Here is a 19309-nt window from a genome sequence, read left to right on the forward strand (position 1 = left end):
CTAACAGGTCCTAATGCACAAGGTGATCCAATTGGAAATCCTCTGCAAGGACACAGAGCGACCCTTCATCCTATCCGCTGTAGTGATGAAGAGTTGAGTCGATTACGGAAAGGCTTAGTACGTTCTAAGTAGAAAGCCAAGCCTCCCTGAACGTCCAGGGCAAGAAGATGCCTCTCCTCACTGGTCTTGTGTGGTTTGGGACAGAACACTGGGAGGAAGATGTCCTGGTTCAGATGGAAGGTGGAGACCACCTTTGACCGGAAGGCTGGGTGGGGCCACAACTGAACCCTTATCTTTGTAGAAGACTGTGTATGGAGGTTCTGAAGTCAAGGCTTTACTTTCAGAGACTCGTCTTGCCAACGTCACCGCCACCAGGAACACGACCATCTACGAGAGGTGGGAAAGGGAGCAGGAACCCAGCTGCTCAAAGGGTGGGCCAGTGAGCCTAGAGAGGACCAAGTTAAGATCCCACTGTGGGACAGGGGCCCGTACCTGCGAGAAGAGTCTCTCAAGCCCCTTCAGGAATCTGACTGTCATGTCATGAGAAAACACCATCTGTCCTTGGATCAGAAGGTGAAAAGCGGAGATGGCTGCGAGATGCACTTGAATGGAAGTGTGCGCCAGGCCCTGGTTCCTCAACTGGAGCAAGTAGTCCAGGACAGCCTGTATGGAGGAATGTAAGGGAGAGATGCCCCATTCAGACACCCAGCAGGAAAACCTCGTCCACTTGGCTAGGTAAATCAGTCTAGTTGAGGGCTTCCTACTTTCCAGGCGGACCTATTGGACTCCTTCCGAACAGGTCCGCTCCTCCAGGTTCAGCCACACAGACAGGTGGAGAGACCTGATAGGTTGGGGTGTAGGAGTTGACCGTGGTCCTGTGACAGTAGGTCCGGTCGGTTAGGCAGGGGCCAGGAAGGGGGCGCTGACAGGCTCATGAGCGTGCTGAACCAGTGCTGGTGAGGTCACGTTGGGGGTTCATGATGACCTGTGCCTTGTCTCGCATGATCTTTGCCAGGGCTCTGTTGATGAGTTGAATCAGAGGGAATGCATACATCAGGCTTCCTGAGCACGACAGGAGGAAAACATCGGAGAGGGAGCCCTTTCTCAGACCTTGCCAAGAACAAAACTGGTGGCATTTCCTGTTCTGTCTGGCAGCGAACAGATCCACTTGGAGAGTTCCCCATCTTTGGAAGATCATGCAGGCTACCTCTGGATGGAGCGACCACTAGTGGTCAGAGGAGAAGTCCCTGCTGAACTGGTCCGCCAGCGTATTCCTAATGCCAGGAAGGTGACAAGCTTCCAGGTGGATCTCGTAGCTGATGCAGAAGTCCCAGAGACAGAGCGCCTCCTGACAGAGAGCCGATGAGCGTGCTCCCCGTTGCCTGTTTATATAGAAGATTGAGGCTGTGTTGTCTGTCAGGACTCGTACCATCTTGCCCGACAGGTGGGGCAAGAAGACTCTGCACACCAGATGGACTGCTCGGAGCTCTCTGACATTTATGTGCAACCACACTTCATCTAGGGACCACATCCCCTGAGTCTAGAGGATGCCGGTATGTGCCCCCCCAGCAAAGGTCCAAGGCGGCCGACACCAACTTGATTGAGTGCTGAGGGTTGTCAAACAGAACCCCTTCCAAGACTGTCCTGCGGGCGGTCCACCATCACAGCAAGATAAGTATCACCTGGGAAATGGTAACGATCTTCTCCAGGTGGGTCTCGGGACTGGGAATAGACCACTGCCAGCCATTGCTGCAGGGGCTGCATCCGGAGCCTGGCATGGTGGACCACGTAAGGGCACGCTGCCATGTGACCCAGGAGACGCAGACAGACCCTGGCTGTAGTCAGAGGGAATGCGGAGACTTCTGTGATGAGGTTTGCCATTACACAGAACCTTTCCAGCAGCAGGAATGCCCTAGCACAGGTCAAGTTGAGGACTGCTCCAATTAACTCTATCCTCTGCATTGGCACGAACGTCAACTTTTTGTCATTTACCAGAAGGCCCAGAGAGTGGCACGCAGCTTGAAGCACCACAACATCCCTTTGGACTTGAGACCTGGAGCTGCCCTTGACAAGCCAGTTGTCGAGGTATGGGTAGATATGGATACCCCGGCGCCTGAGGTAAACCGCTACTACTGACATGCACTTGGTAAACACTCTCGGTGCTGTTGCCAGGCCAAACAGGAGGACCGCAAACTGATAGTGGTGGGGCCCCACTGTAAACAGGAGGAAGTATCTATGTCCTTCAAAGATGGCTATGTGGAAGTATGCGTTTTTCAAGTCGAGGGTGGCATACCAGTCTCCAGGATCCACAGAGGGGATAATAGAAGCTGGGGAACCCATGCAGAACTTTAGCTTCTTTCGATACTTGTTGAGGTCTTGCAAGTCCAGGATGGGCCACAGACTGCCCTTGGTCTTTGGGATTAAAAAGTACAGAGAATAGAACCCCTTGTTCCTGTACTCAAGAAGAATATCTTTTATTGCACCCAGCTGTAGCAACCCCTTTACCTCCTGCACGAGTTGACTTTCGTGAGAGGGGTCCCTGAAAAGGGATAGGGAAGACAGGTGGGACGGGGGCAAGGTGGATTTGATTTAAATCACTAGGCAGGAAGACTATTTAATCATGGATTTTTACATAAAAGTGTATTCTTGTTGGCTGTTACAACCTTATCTACTCAGAGATAGATGTAGGTTTCATTTTTAGAAGGTACACACTATACATTTTTAAAGTGATTTATTTTAAAAACTTTTCAGATTAGTTTTACAGCTATATTAGAAAATGAATGATTGTTTGGTTATTTCATTTACCAACGGTAACTGAAGCACGTATTTATGAAGTCATTGGGAGGTGAACTATCTCCAGTTTAACAAGTTAATCATTAATATTTGGTTTCAGAGTAGCAGCCGTGTTAGTCTGTATTCGCAAAAAGAAAAGGAGTACTAGTGGCACCTTAGAGACTAACCAATTTATTTGAGCATAAGCTTTCGTGAGCTACAGCTCACTTCATTGGATGCATTATTAATATTTGGAGGATTTTCTTGCCTGGCTGTATTAGGAGGAAAACATCACCAGACAGAAATTTAAATTGTTTTATTTAAATAAAACAACAACGTTATGTACTCTTGATTTTTTTCTTCAACAGCAAACATAATATTTTAACAAAACAAGCATATGAATTTTTGAATTTAAACAGTTTTTTAAAATCAGGTTTGTTTTTGTTAAAATTGTTAATTAAAATAGTTAAATGAAATAATTAAAAAAAACAAATTAAATTAAATGGACTATGTCAGCCAGATCAAAGGTAACTGAAGCAAATATTTATGAAGTCATTGGGAGGTGATCTTCAATTCAGAAAGTTAATCATCAATATTTGGAGGATTTTCTTGCCATGCTGTATTAGGAGGAGAACATCACCAGACCTTGCATTTCTTTGTTGCACTGTTTGCATTTTGCACACATGCCTGTCTTAAGGAACTTCACTAAAATATTCCCAAACTGGGTCTCTTTTACGGCCTGCTGCCATTATAGGTTTTCACTTCTAGTGAGAGAATGGTATGGTAAATCTCAAATCAATGAAGGCTACACTCAGAAAGACCTCAAGACTTCTGGAATATGCTGCTCAAAGACGTTTCACTTTTGTTTCTACTGCCTGTTCCTCCCTTCTCACATTTATCTCCAGACTTCTTCTCCTTGTCCAGATCTAGTCCACCCCCAACAACCTTCTATTCATTGAACTTCTTAAAACATTGTACTTTTAGAGAAAGTTAAGGGATTGACAATGTGTACACAAATTTGCAGAGGGACAATAGGGTTGAGGTCTGTTATTTCTCACCTCTATATATTTAGATATTTATTTAAAAACATTTTTGCTGTTAGCAACCATGTTATCTCTGGAGAGACAAATCCACAGTCTGAGAACTGCAAAAATAAGCATCTCGGATGGTATCTTCTAGACTGAGCACTGAGTCCCACTGCGTAGATTGAAAGATTAACCTAAATAATCTATACAGGAGCCCCCGGAACCCCATAAGATTGGGTCCCTAATCCATGAACTACTGGAAATCATTTACAAAACTTTTCTTAAACATTACATGAATATATTGTCTCATACTATAGAATTAGAATTTAAAATCCCTATTCCATGGTGAGATATCTTTGAGCTATAATCAGGGCCGGCTCTATGTTTTTTGTCGCCCCAAGCTCCAAGAGCGCAACTGCCCAAGCAAAAAAGGATGGCCAGAATGCTGCATATGCTTGGTTTGATGGTACCTAAAGCTGGTCCTGGCTATAATGTATCTTAATTAAAAATATCTTCAGATCGGTTTTTTTGATAAAATGCTTTTTGAGGAAAAAATACTATTTTTATTTATTTATTTATTTATTTTAAAAAAACATTGATTTTTATCCACCCTGGAAAGGGGAGGTAAAAAGGAACTATAGGGTATAACCCTGTTCCACTGTGCTGAGAACCCAGTGGTCCGAGGTTATAGCCTTCCGACGGGGAAGAAGAGGGAAAGGCGGTTGGAGAACATTGGGAAAAATGGATCTGGGGAATAGTATGGTAGGTCGCCCTCGGGCGTACCCTCAAAATGACCATTTGGCCCTCTGCTTATTCTAGGTCGAGCCTAACTGAGAAGAGGGTGGAGGTGGGTGGCTCAGACGGTGCTTGTAGCCCTTGGCTTGTTTATGGGACTGGTCCTGCCGAGTCTGGTTCCCCTGGCCCTAAGGCTACTGCGGTTTCAACTGCTTATGCGCCGGGGCTGGGACATAGAGACCCAGGGTCTTCAGAGTGGTGCAGGAGTCCTTGAGGCAATGCAATTTTCTGTCTGTTTGCTCTGCAAATAGGGCCCAGCCGTCGAAGTGCAGGTCCTGCATAGACGCCTGGGCCTCGGTGGACAGCCCAGAGAGAAGCAGCCAAGAGACTCACCACATGGAGATAGCGGAAGCCATAGTGTAAGCAGCAGCAATGTCTGACACCACCTGGAGGGCTGCCCTGGCTGCGGTCATGCCCTCATCGAGGATCCCTCGGAACTCCTTCCTGAAAGCCTCAGAGAGCAATTCTTCCAACTTGTTAAGTTTTGTTACTTTTTTATTTTATATATATATATATATATATATATATATATATATATATGTAGCACTTTTATCCCAAGTGCTTTACAACAGTTAGCAAATGGTACAAACAACATTTGGAAAGATCATTAAGTGGTTCGATGAGACCCTCAGCAATTTTCAAGTGGTCTGCGAAAAAAAAAGTTTAAGAACCACTGGTATAAACTAATTTAATTCCTCTCATTTTGTATGTATAATTGGGATTATGTTTTCTATAGTGTATTAATTTGCATTTATCAACACTGAATTTCATCTGCTATTTTGTTGTCCAGTAACCCAGTTTTGTGAGATCCCTCTGTAACTCTTCACAGTCTGCTTTGTGCTTAACTATCTTGAGTAATTTTGTATCTGCAAATTTTGCCACCTCACTGTTTACCCCTTTTACCAGATCATTTATGAATATGTTGAACAGCACTGTCCCAGTACAGATCCCCGGGGGACACTGGTATTTACCTCTCTTCATTCTGAAAACTGACCATTTATTCTTTCTTCCTACAGCATATGAAGCTCTTGATTCATGAACTAATGTCCTACACCCAGCGTTTCTAAGATATAATATACTACGCTCAAAACATAAATCGAACTACTTTCACATTTTATCAGAATTTTCTACACATCCTAAACTGATAACATTTAATTTGTATCAAACAAAGGTTAATTATAAAGGATGGTATATACAGGGCAATAACTTTTTACAATATTTTCATTTTGTATGCATATGCAATATGAGAACATTACAATATTATATTGGTAAATGCTGAAATTATGTACTCTGATGTAACCTAACAAACTTTTCTACAAAAAATGTCACTATACATATATACATGAATGAGTCAATTTGAAAAGACAGCTTGTTAGCTCTATCCCATTCCAAAAGTTTTAGCAAGACATGTAAGCTCTCTTCCAGCTTACTCTGAAGAAGTTGCTTAATTATTACAATTACACGGTAAGAATGGAAAGTAGTAGTTTAGTACTTTGGTGTTGAATGACCTTTCACACTATTCTATTACATGTTTTCATTTTAAAATATTTTTGCACAGTATTACTTTACTTGACTATTTCAAGTAAGAACTCTTTCACTCAACCTACTGTATTTAGTTATTACAGGAGCATGAAAAAATGGGTTTACTCCATGGTTAGAAGTTGATCTTGCAGCCTATAAAGCAGGGGTCGGCAACCTTTTAGAAGTGGTGTGCCGAGTCTTCATTTATTCACTTTAATTTAAGGTTTTGCGTGCCAATACTACATTTTAACGTTTTTTAGAAGGTCTCTCTCTAGAAGTCTATATATTATATAACTAAACTACTATCGTATGTAAACAAGGTTTTCAAAATGTTTAAGAAGCTTCATTTAAAATTAAATTAACATGCTGATCTTACACCGCCCGCCCGCTCAGCCCGCTGCTGGCCTGGGGTTCTGTTCACCTAGGCCGGTAGCGGGCTGAGCGGGGCCTGCACCCGGTACCCCGGCTGGCGAGGGGTTGGCAGCCAGAACCCCAGACCGGCAGCGGGCTGAGTGGGGCCAGTGGCCGGGACCCCAGACCAGCAGTAGGCTGAGCGGCTCAGCCCACTGCCACTCAGCCCACTGCCGGTCTGGGGTCCCGGCCCTGTCCACATAGAGTAGGTACCTACTTTCTCCCTGATTCTGGCCCATTCTCTTCCTCTCTCTGCACTGAGATGAGGGTGGGAGTGCCCTGAGAACAGGGCTGGGGGTGAAGGAGCAGGCTCGGGGTTGGAGTGCAGGGTCTGGCCAGGAGCTAGAATGAGGGAGGGGGTTCAGGGTTGGGGCAGGAGGTTTGGGTGTGGAGCGCTTACCTGGGCAGCTCCCATTTGGTGCAAGGGGTGCAGGTGTTTGTGTAGGAGCTCCCATTTGGTGCGAGGGGTGGGGATGTGGATGTGGGGGGTGCAAGAGTCAGGGCAGGGGGCTGGGTATGTGTGGGGGGTGCCGGAGTCAGGGCTGGGATTGTGCAGGGGTGAGGGCAGAGGGCTGGGGTGTTTGGGGGGTGCAGGGGTGAGGGCAGAGGGCTGGGGTCATGGAGGTGCTCCCAGCCGCCTGCCCTGAGCAGCTTACGGCAGGGGGCTGGAGGGGATATGCCGATTCCACCCGCTTCCCCAAGGTCCCCAGAGCAGAGAGCGTGCTGTGGCTCCGCTTTTCCCTCTCCCACTCCATAGCAGGGGCCATCAGCTGATCGGCCGCAGGGCAGGAGAGAAGGAGGGGCAGGAACCCTGCACGCTGGGGGAAGAGGCGGGGGTAGTGGGAAGCTTGCCTGCCCTGCAAGGAGAGAGCGGTGGGTGGGAGCGGTGAAGAGTAGGCCGGGCTGGGCAGGATTTTTAATTGTATTAAAAATTGGCATGCGTGCCATAGGTTGCCGAACCCTAATATAAAGTAAGGAGAGACTGCCAGCCTTAAACTCATAAGCAATTCAGAGTTACAGCAGACCTTTCAAATTGCTGTAAACACCTGTTGCATTTAATTTTACTACCATATAGATCTCACTTATTTCCTGTGGCAAGCTTTATGAAGGATATTCAGCTCTATACAGGAACTGTTATAATGCATCATTAGTTTTATGCTGTTACATCCAGAAATCAATAAATTCCCTAAAGCAAATGCTGTACAGAAGGCAGACATTTATTAGGCCAGTTAAACAAGCCTGGTAACAGGGAAAAGGTATAAGCAATTCCTCCTCGAAATCTTCTGGTGCTCCGTTTGTGTCTTTGATGTCAGGGGGTTGATATTAGAAGTAATTTCTATCCTAGCTAGCACAATTATAGTTTCTGCACTATTTAAGATTCGGGGTCACTGCTATTGAAGCTAAAAGAATAGTCTATTTCATTCTTGCACAATTGTCATTGCAATGCACCCAGCCCTTCACTAGAACTGCATAAATCTGAGTGATATCCAAACTAAATTCAATTAAAAATGTTTAATTATAATGCAATTAACCTTGACAGTTTCATTTTACTAAGCCATGACACAGATTAAGAATCTATTTCAAATATCCGATATTCCTTTTTGTAATTAACTGTAATTCATTCTTTAGAAAGAAACAATGTAAAAGGGTTGATAAATAGAACAAACTGTATCAAAGTGAATTGCATGCAGAGTCCACTTCTGTGATAATTTTCTTTTAATTCTGTCGTTCTCACACTATAAAATAAACACACATTGATTGCCACGCAAGGATGTTGCTAGCAATCAAATTGTTGCCCACCCCCCCCAACTTCCCTGCAGTATACTCATAAATTCCCCTGGTAGATACATCATTATTAAGGTCCTAATTAATTCGCAATATTGAGGAAATTGTGGATTCCAGAGTATTAGGCTTTCAGCGTAATTTTGCTTTAAATTAGCTTACTTTGCACAGTCCACAATTTTACGTACATTTTGAGGTTTGCAACACACTTTTTTCCCCACTAGTACATTAAATAATCTTGGAGAGTTTTGGGTAGGGCTCTAACTAGGGTGAGGCAAGCTGTGTATCCGCCCAGAGTGCACAGCCGGATGTGGCAGTGGTCAATGGAAAAATGACTAAAAAAACGGAAGGGGGTAGAACCCTGCAGCAGGCATGGTATTGCCACCCTTACTTCTGTGCTGCTGCTGGCAGAGGCTGCACTACCTTCAGAGCTGGGCAGCTGGAGAGTGGTGGCCGCAGGCCAGGCGCCCAGCTCTGAAGGCAGAGATGCCAAGAGTAGCAGCGCAGAAGCAAGGGTGGCAATATCATACTCGTTTCAGGGCTCTATCCCCTACTTTTTCTTCTTCATTCCCACCCCCCGTGTTCCACCCGTCCCCAGCTTTGCACCCTGGATGGCTGCCCCACACACCCTACCCTGGTTATGGCCCTGTAGTTGCATCAAATTGTCTGGTTATCAAAAACATTTGAAGGCATAACATAATAGTTGAGTGTTTATATCGTTCCAGCAAATTTTTCTTAAATACATCTACTGTGGCTTTTCCAAATTACTGCTTTTAATAGAGGTCTATTACTTTTCTGAGATTTTCCATATCTTGTACGCAATTATTTGAAGATCATCCTGTGATTCAGTTAAGGTCTTAATCATTATATATAAACATAATCACTAACGTAACAGGTATAGTTACTATTAACAGAGATCTAGCAGCATGTTAAAAGGAATATGGAGCTGAAAATGTCCCCTCCAGGAATTTAAAATTGCACATCAAAACACAAATGATGGACACCAGCCTACAGTAAAGATAGTGGAATCCTATCAAAATACAGCTTTGGTTAAAGATCTGTCAACTTGAATATTTTTTCAAGTTTAAATTTCTTTAAAAAAATGTGGTTTTCTAATAGAAACCCCTTTAAATCAGATATACTGAATTTTAAAAATATCTTTTAAAGAAGAAGTTTTTATAAAAGAGGAGATTACTCACCCTGTGCAGTAACTGACGTTCTTCGAGATGAGTGTCCCTGTGGGTGCTCCACTTCAGGTCAAGGTGCATCCCAGCGCCTTCGATCTGAGATTTCTACAGCAGTACGCCTACGGACTGCACATGTGCTGTGCCTGCTTCTTGAGCTGTCAGCGTTTGAATAGCGAGTGCATAGCCCGGGCTCCTCAGTTCCCTCTCTACAACCGTGTGCGTTACTAATTCCGAAGTAGAGGGGAGGAGGGAGGTAGTGGAGCACCCACAGGGACACTCATCTCAAAGAACGTCAGTTACTGCACAGGGTGAGTAACCTCCTCTTCTTCGAGAGATGTCCCTGAGGGTGCTCCACTTCAGGTGACTGAAAAGCAGTATCCCTTAGGATGGTTGGGACTTTGGATGAGGCAAGAAGGCTGTTGACAAGACAGCTCTACCCCATCTGGTGTCAGATGCTGCTGTGTGGATGAGAGCATAGTGATGAGTGAAGGTAAGATTCGATGCCCAGTAGCTGCCTTGCATATGTCAGACACGGACACGGAGACAGACACAGAGAAAGGCCGTGGAGGTGGAGACAGCTCTGGTAGAGTGGGTTCTAATTGACATAGGAGGCTGTATTTGCTTGAGTTGGTAACAAAGGCGTATGCAGTCAGCAATCCATTTGGAAAGTCTCTGTGTAGAGATAGCATTTCCTTGTAAGCGCTGAGTAGTAAAGACAAAAAGTCTGGGGGTTTTCCTAAACGGTTTTGTTTTATCCAGGTAAAATGACAATGCTCTGTGAACATTAAGAGTGTGCATTGTCATTTCAAAGGCGTTAGCATGAGGTTCTGGGGAAAATGTTGGAAAGTGTATAGGTTCACTGAGGTGAAAGGAAGAGTGTATCTTAGGTAAGAACCTTGGATGCGTTCGGAGTGTGACCTTATCGCAGAAGAACATGGTATACAGAGGGTCCGCCATAAGCGCCCCCACTTCTCCTACTTGTCTGGTAGACGTGACTGCTATGAGGAAGGCAGTCTTCATGGATAGGTGGAGAAGGGAGCAGGTAGCCATCAGTTCAAAGGGTGAATCCATCAGGGCTTTGAGGACTAGGTGTAAATCACAAGGTGCAGCAGGCGGTTTCACGTCTAGGTATAACATCTGGATACCCTTCAGGAACCTTTTGGTGATTGGATGGGCAAAGACCGTTAGGTTGTCAATCTTATGGTGGAAGGTGGTGATTGCTGCGAGGTGGACCTTGAGTGAGCTCGTGGAGAGGCCAGGTGTAACAGGTAATCCAGTATCAGTGGGAGTGAAGCAGAAACTGGAGAAGTCTGCTTGTCAGCGCATCAAGATGTGAACCGTTTCCATTTATGCAGGTAGGTAGTGTGCGTGTGTGTGTGTTCTGCTGTGTAGCAAGACAGTGCATACTTGGTCCGAACATGTTACCTCCGCATTACAGACCCATTAATCATCCAGGCCCTCAGGTGGAAACGTTGTACGTTGGGGTGAAATAGTTGTCCCCTGTGTTATGAAAGAAGGTTGCTGAGTGGGGGAAGGGGAATAGGTGGCTTGAACATGCAGGAGGAAGGGGTACCATGATTATCTGGCCCACGCTGGGGCTATGAGAATGATGTTGGCTCTGTCTGTGCGTATCTTCTGAATTACTCTGTCTCATAGAAGCATTGGTGGGAACGCATACATGAGAGTTTCAGTCCAAGGGAGCATAAAGGTGTCTCCCCATGAGTGTTTCCCCAGGCCTACTCTGGAGCAGAATGTCGGGCATTTGTTTGTTTGTTGCTGTGGCAAGTGGATCCAGTTGGGGATAACCCCAGGTCTGGAAAATGTTGGAAAGAATGGTGTTGTTGAGTTCCCACTCGTGCTGTACGGGGAACGATTGGCTGAGCTTGTCCACGGTGGTATTCTGAGAACCTGGCAAGTATGAGGAGGAGATATGGATCTTGTGTTGAAGGCACCAGTTCCAAAGTTTTACCGACTCTGCGCAGAGGGAGTGTGACCGGGCTCCCCCCATCTGTTGACATAAAACATGCACATGATGTTGTCGGTCATTATTCAAATTCGGCAGTTTTGGATGATGGGAAGGAAATGGAGACAGGCATTGCGTACGGCCCGGACCTCTAGCAAATTTATGTGAAGCCTGGTTTCTGAAGTGGCCCAGAGACCCTGAGTGGTGAGGTGTCCGATGTGGGCTCCCCATCCTGTGAGGGATGCATCTGTGGTGATGGTAATTCAAGGGGGATCTCGTCAGAAGGGAATCCCGGTGCAGAGGTTGATGGGAGAGGTCCACCAGAGAAGCGAGTCCTTGACTTTCTGGGGCATAGTTAGTAACTGGTTTAGCCTGTGCTTGTTTGGTTTGTATACCATGGCTACCCAACCCTGAAGGCATCACATGTACAGGCGAGCATTTGCAACCACAAATGTGCAAGTAGCCATATGTCCTAAGAGCTGTATGGAGTCTCGGACTGCAGTCTGTGGGCTGGCACGTATCTGGGTAATAAGGATGCCCATTGTGTGGAATCTGTCCTGGGGGAATTGAGGTAGGTGCCGATGAAGTCGATTTGTTGGGTAGATTGTAAGGTAGATTTGTTTTTGTTTATTTGCGTGCCCAAGGTGCGGAAGCAGTGAAGAGTTGCAAGAGTTGCGTGGTTTGCTTCTAACTGAGTGGGAGACTTGAGGAGACAACTGTTCAGGTAAGGAAATATGAGAATTTCTTCTTTCCTGAGATGTGCTATTATAACTGCTAGAATCTTGGAGAAGACACGTGGTGCAGCGGAGAGGCCAAATGGGAGGACTTTGTACTGGTAGTGTTGCGCTTCCACAGCAAACCTGAGGAAATGTCAATGGACAGGGTGGATAGAGACATGGAAGCGTGTGTCTTGGAGGTCGAGGGTTGAAAAACAATCTCCTTGTTCCAGCATTGGAATTATCATTGGGAGAGTAACCATTCGGAATTTCGGTTTCTTGACAAAATTTTTAAAACGTCGAAGATCAAGGATGGGGCGCCAACCACCATTTTTCTTTTCCATCAAGAAGTAGTGGGAGTAAAACCTTTTCCCTCTGGGTTGAGGGGGTAATTCCTCTATTGTTCCGAGATGTATGAGATGTTGTACCTCCTGACAGAGCAATTGTTCGTGGGAGGGATCCCTGAAGAGGGACGGGGTGGGAGCGAGGTAAGGAGAGGAAGGAGACGGCATAACCCAATCTGATAATTTCCAGGACCCATCTGTCCATAGTGATGGTTTGCCAGTTGGCCAGGAACAGACGCAAACGGTATAAAAAAAATGGTTGGTTGGAGTTGGCGCTGGAGAGGGTGCGAGGTTTTCCATACCCTCGACCAAGACTTCAAATTTGTTTATCTGGGTTAGGAGGGTGGGTTGCCGTTGTTAGCGGAGGGCGACGTTGTTGGTTCCTGGGCCTGTGTCGTTGTTGCGTATCATAGTGTCTGAAAGGTGGATGTTGCACAAAGGTATGGTAATGTGGTTGTTGGTATGGCTGATATCTATATTGTCTCTTCTTTGAGGCAGGTGTTTGGATGCATAAGGATCGGAGTGTGCCACAGGAGCCCTTCATAGAGTGAAGGACCTCATTGGTCATAGAGGTGAAGAGCTTGTCTCCATCAAAAGAGAGATGCTTTCCTTTTGCCTCTGGAGGGTGTCACAGAGGTTTGCTGGGTCAGATGCAGGTCTGAGGAAGTTTTCCAGGAGAAACATTGTAACCCTGAGCTCCCTGTCCTTGCGGGTCCGCGCTTTCAGTTTGTTACAGTGGATGCATTTTTGGGGTACACGAGACTCCCCCAAACAGCATATGCACTGTGAATGCCTATCTGAGATGGGGATGGCATCCTTACATGAGGCACATCTCTTGAAGGCTGGGGAGCCAGGCATCTCCGAAACCACGGAGGTTGTTGTTTTTGTTTTTTTTTTAAATAAATGTATCAGCTAATGTAACTTATCACTCTAATGACTGAAACTAAACAAACTGAGAAACAAACTAACTAGCTAGTCTCAAAGAGCACTGCTAAACTCCATCTCTAGCTGGGGACAGTAGTGAAAGAATTGAGGAGCTCAGTCTGCGCACGCGCTATTCAAACACTGACAACTTGAGAGGGAGACACAGCACGTGCGCAGCCCGTAGGGGTACGGCTCTAGAAATCTCCAGTCGAAGGCGCTGGGACACACCTTGACCTGAGGTGGAGCACCCACTGGGACATCTCTTGAACAGTTTTTCTGCTCCATGATGAAATCTTATAGGGCCTGATTTAACTACCATGGAAGTATTGTTGACATCCATCAATTTTATTGGGAACAGAATATGGCTGAGAGAGCAAATGAATGTGCTGGGCTTATCCATATCCTATCCATGTACACAGCTGCCAGCTGCTGCTTCCGTTCCAGACTTTCTGATAACAAGTCTTTCACAAAACAAGGAGAAGAGTGTACACATGAGCTCCTCCAGGGGAGTGCATGACAGTCATGTTCCAGATTAGCAGATGCGAAAGGAAGTGAAACCAACTAACAAAAATTAAATTGAGCATACACAAGTGCTATCAAAATCCACAATCTCAAAAAATTGAGAACAAGGCTTCCCCCCACCTTCTAAGTTTTCAGATACAGTCATCTTAGGGCTTACTTATGTCCACTGCTACCTCACTAGGTATGAATATTTGTAACAAGTACTAACACAAAAGTCCCAGTTCACCAGTGTCATTCAAGTCTTATGTCATTTGACTTGCACCAACGTAAAATGGGTTTAACACAATGGTGAATAAAGCCCTTACATGTGTTTAGTACATATTGCAAATACCCGTGACATAAGAGCGGAATGGTCCAACTCTGCTAAATCACACTTCTGTCTGAAAATATTGCATTTACTGTAGACAAGTAACCCCTACATTTATTGTATGTGAAAGAAGTTTGACTTAAGAAATGGAGTATTTTTCCTGTTTATATTGTACATTTGACAGCACTCTATTTTTGTATCAGTAGAATGGCCTGGGTATAAAACTGGAGTGATGTAGTGGTGAATCAGGCTCTAACTTTCTAAAAGAAAGGCATTAATCTTCAGATGGAGGAAATGTTGGCATAAATGCCTCAACTTGATTATATGTTAAATAGGTTTCTGAACATTTTAAAAAGCAAACTAAGCATGTGATTTTTAGCTCCACTTCTCCTGGCAACAAAACTGAAAAATAATGTTTGTACCATATTTTTTAAGATGCACTGGAAGGACCCAACAAATTATTTTAGTAGGATTCCACCAATATCTTAGATGTCTTTATTCATTAGTTGAAAGGGTTTAAAATAGCAAAAAACAATCACTACAGAAAATAAATTGTGTGTGTAGACCATATTTAGATAAGATAGAGATGTTATACAAAACTGACATAAAATGTCAAACCAATAATTAGCAATACTGAGTTTCAGATTCCTCTATAGACTTTTTAGAAATATATATGTGTTTATATAGTTCATTCAGAATCAATAGTGCTCAAAATGGCATTATCCTGAACTAGATTTCTCCTGATTAAATTTTGAGGGTCTCATCTTACAGCCTCTTTGTGCACAGTACCACACACACTGAAGAAAATGACAGCAGTGGTGTTCTGTGCTCATAGCACACAACTTAAGGAAGATGTTATTGAGGATATAAAAAAACCCACCAAATATGAGAGAGACAATTTAAAACTGCTATATCAGAACAACCTGTAGATCCACTGTCTGGTAACCTGTCTCAGCAGATGCTTCAAAAACGGTGGGGTGAGGAACCTCAGAAAAACAAAATAGCCAGCATACAGTGTTACAACATTAGAAAGGGAAAAGGAAAGAGGGTGGAAAAAACTTCTTCCAAACTCCTCTTTTGTGATCACCTTATGCCATGGAATAATAGGCTAAATTCTTTTGTATTTGTGAATTGTGGTTCATTAGTAAATGTTGTTTATAAAGTTACCTAATCATTTAAAATTCTGATGAACTATTTGCCTCAATAACCTCTTAAAACAGAAAATTCCATAGGCTGACTTTACAATGGCTAAAAATGATTTTCTCTTTGCAGTTTTAAATTTACTGCCCTTCCCTTTCGTTGAATGACCCCTTTTTCATTTATGGAATAAAGTGAATAAAAGTGTCAAATCAGCTTTCATTGTAATAATAACTGTACATACCTCAATCCGGCTGTCTCCATTTTTTTTTTCTGTTCCAGGCCAATTAATTCCAGTTTTATGTAATATCTTTCTATTGCAAACCCATCTGCACTGAGCCATTCATTATGCCATTTTATTTATCCTGTCTGGACCTTTTCTATTATCTACTATACCCTTTTTGAAGTAAGTTGATATATACTTGGGGTAAGATCATGCTAACATTTAATACGGTGTTGTATTTTAGTTTGTATTATTTCTCACTTTTAAAAAATATATTCAAGATTTTAATTTATTTAATTGGCATCATCAGGATAATTCCTAGACCTCCTCAGACCACAATAGTATCCCACTAGCTCAGAGTCCAACAGTATTTCCATTTTTCCAGTAAGCATTGTTTTATATTAATCTACATATTTCTGGTATTGTGCAGTTCAATTACCCAGACTGATTAGATCCCCCAACAGCATTTTACAACCCCCTCCATTTGGATTAATTTAGTTAGTTTTGTGTTAAAAGCAAGTTTCCTTGTCTCACTATTCACTTCTAGACACATCATTTATAAAAATATGGAACACCTTTAACCCCAGTACCAATCCTGGGAATGCCCCAATAGACTTTTCACACTTCTGAGAAGCAGCCATTTATTTTGGCTGTTTCTTATGACCTAACCACTTTTTCAACCCTGACAGAGCATTACCTCTTATTCTCTGGTTATTTATTTTCCTTAAGAGTCTTTTCTGATGGATCTTGTCAAACACTTTTTGAAAAGCCAAGTAAATTATATCCATCGCATCACTCCACTATTATTAAGACTTTAAAAGTCTTCTTATAGGTTAGAGGGCCACAACTTATCTACAAAAGCTGTACTAGTTTGTCCCCATCATGTCAGATTTATTCCACTGTTTTACTACTCTGCCCTTGATTTTGCTTTCAGTCATCTTCCATAATCATTGCTCCTTATCTGAATAAGGGAACCACATTCAGCCATCTTCCGAAGACAAATGGAATTAAGTTTAGATTAAATATCTATGTTCTTACCTCCCATAATCGAAGGATATCTTGAAAGCTAAATTCTCTTTTAAATCGGATCAGAAGCCACCGGAAGCAAAAATAAAGGTATCCCGAGTCTTGAGATTCTAGGGCAAGAATGTCACATTTCTTATGAATATCAAACAAAGAAAATATGATTATTATAGGGCTGTTATCCTGCCATCAATTTGTAAAACTAAGTCTCCAATAAAGTCAGTCGGAAGTTTTGCTTAAATATCAATGGCATGACATAGCTCTGTTATATTTTGCTAGCCACGAAAACCAATTAAATATTCAAATTAAAAACATTTAATAGATTTTTTTTATTGTTCATTTAGGACAACAGTATAGATAGTGATACATTAAGGACTCTGCACTCTAGGGCTCAGAGAAATACAACAGTAAGTTTCTATTCTTTCAGAGGCATTGTACTAAAGCCAAATTATTAGAATGCGGCAGTCCTGCATTAATAATGAAACAGATTCATGTTGGAAAAGTGTTTAAGGGCACTTTAGAATGTCTATGCATCTCTCTCTCTAAAAGTAACAAGTTGTTTGAGTTATTACACATACCTAAGTAACTGCAAAATCCACTGTCTAGCAAGCGGAGCAAAGTACTCAGTTGAATTAGCTGTGTCTTCATACCCTGCATTTGTTCCTCAAAGTTCTCGTGCTTGATAGGAAATAAACATTAGCACTCTGTCAGGTATTGATACTGGTAAATAGTTCACTGGGTCAAATACTATTATAAACCACAAAACTATGATTAGTTTACATGCAAGTTAAATTAATTGTCCTGATGACAGACAGTATTATCCTTTAACTGTTTCACATACTAAGCATTTAAAAAGATGGAGCCAAGGTCTGGTAAATTTTTGCCTTCAACTGGAAGCTTAAAGCAACTAACAACAAACCGTGTCTCTCTGGCTCAGGGATACTTGTACTTAATCTTCCACAATCATACTTACACTGAAACTTGGATACAAGATTTGGAGTGAATAAATTCATCTGCCTCCAAATTGGAGCTAGAGAGTTGCAGGCAGGAATAGACAGACTGGAGAAAATTGTTAAATTTTATCAGAAGACCACTGACTGTATTTTATTTTAAACCACTGTATTTATGTTTCACAACATCCCATATACAAAGTTATTCTTGGAAATGAGCACTTGTTTAAATGAATAAAAATTATCAAAACTGTAAAAATTATATTACCCCTACAAGAGCTTGGGCATCGACATCTTTGCCGTGTATCATACAAGCAGTATACCATATATGTAATAACAGTCATTCTTTATGGACCAGACCCTCAGCTCCATCACTGTTACGCCCAATCCAGCAGGACAGAAGAGGAATTTACTCACCTTGTGCAGCAACGATGGTTCTTTGAGATGTGCGTCCCTATAAGATGTTTCACACTAGGTGCGTTTGCCTCCCTGCACTGCTGATCGTTGAACTTTGGTAGCAATGTCCGTTCGGCCCACACATGGGCTATGCCCACCCTTGTGCTCTGCCACGAGACTAGCCAGCATTGTGCAGGCAAACCCTCCTTAGTTTCTTCTCTACCGCAGAGTCAATAATGAGAACTCCAAAGTAGAGGGGAGGAGAGAGGGTTGTGGCGTGCCCATAGGGGGACACATCTCCAAGAATCATTGTTATGGCACAAGGTGAGTAACTTCCTCTTCTTTTTCAAGTATTGTTCCTAGGGGTGCTCTACTGTAGGTGACTCCCAAGCAGTATCCCCAATGGGAAGCTGGGGCTTCAGAGTCGAGTCTGCTATGGATGACTGCACAGCTGAATCTAGCATCGACATCAGAGTCTCCCATGATGGCATAATGTTTTGCAAAGGTGTGTGCAGATGCTCAAGTAGCTGCTCTGCAGATTTCCAGGTCGAGGACATGGTTGAAGAAGACAACTGACCTTGTAGAGTGTGTATGGATTGTAGATGGAGGTACTAAATTGCGAGCCTGATAACAGAGTTTGATGCAGTTTGAGACCCATTCAGAGAGTCTCTGGGCTGAAATCACTATGCCTTTAGACCTATCTGCAATGGAGAGGAAGAGCCTATGAGATTTCATATAGGCCTCTGTCCTGTCCAAATAAAAAGCCAAGGCTCTCCTTACGTCAAGCGTGTGTAGAATAGTTTCTTTGTTATCCTGGTGAGGTTTGGGATAAAAGGTAGGGAGATGAATGTTTTGATCCACGTGAAAGGTGGAAGTCACCTTGAGGGTGAACTTTGGGTGTGGTCGGAGCTTGACTTTGTCAGGAAAGAACAGTGGAAAGGGGGTTGCGCCATAAGAGCCACTATCTCCCCTATACTCGTTGAGGTGATGACGACTAGAAAGGCAGTGTTCACTGAAAGGTGTGCTAGTGAACAAGTGGCCATGGGTTCAAAGAGCAATCTGGTCAACGCTTTTAATACTAAAGTCAGGTCCCATGGTGGGGTAGAATGTCTGGGTTGGAGAAAGAGGTTTGTTATGCCTTTACGAAACCTCTTTGTAGTTGGGGGAGAGAAAACTAGTTACCCTTCTATCTTTTGATCTTTTGCCGCCAAGTGTACCTTTAGTGAACTAATAGAGAGTCCTGATTTCTTAAGAGTCAGAAAATAGTCTAAGACTAGTGGTAGAGTAGTCGATGTCCGGTAATTCCTCTAG

The 19309-nt window shown here is 43.4% G+C and overlaps 1 protein-coding gene across 6 annotated transcripts in view; it reads right to left on the minus strand.

Annotated features, from left to right (window-relative positions):
- Window positions 1–19309, minus strand: part of TBC1D15 (TBC1 domain family member 15) — an 89062-nt gene that overhangs the window by 11978 nt on the left and 57775 nt on the right. For all 6 annotated transcript variants that reach the window (XM_073327764.1, XM_073327763.1, XM_073327761.1 and 3 more), the window contains 2 exons: window positions 17231–17330; window positions 16668–16765 (listed from right to left, as the gene is read on the minus strand). In XM_073327764.1, the coding sequence (XP_073183865.1) occupies window positions 16668–16765; window positions 17231–17330 (198 nt within the window). The remainder of the gene's footprint in view (window positions 1–16667; window positions 16766–17230; window positions 17331–19309) is intronic.

Source organism: Lepidochelys kempii, chromosome 1 (genome assembly GCF_965140265.1).
Source record: "Lepidochelys kempii isolate rLepKem1 chromosome 1, rLepKem1.hap2, whole genome shotgun sequence".
NCBI classification, from domain to species: domain Eukaryota; kingdom Metazoa; phylum Chordata; order Testudines; family Cheloniidae; genus Lepidochelys; species Lepidochelys kempii.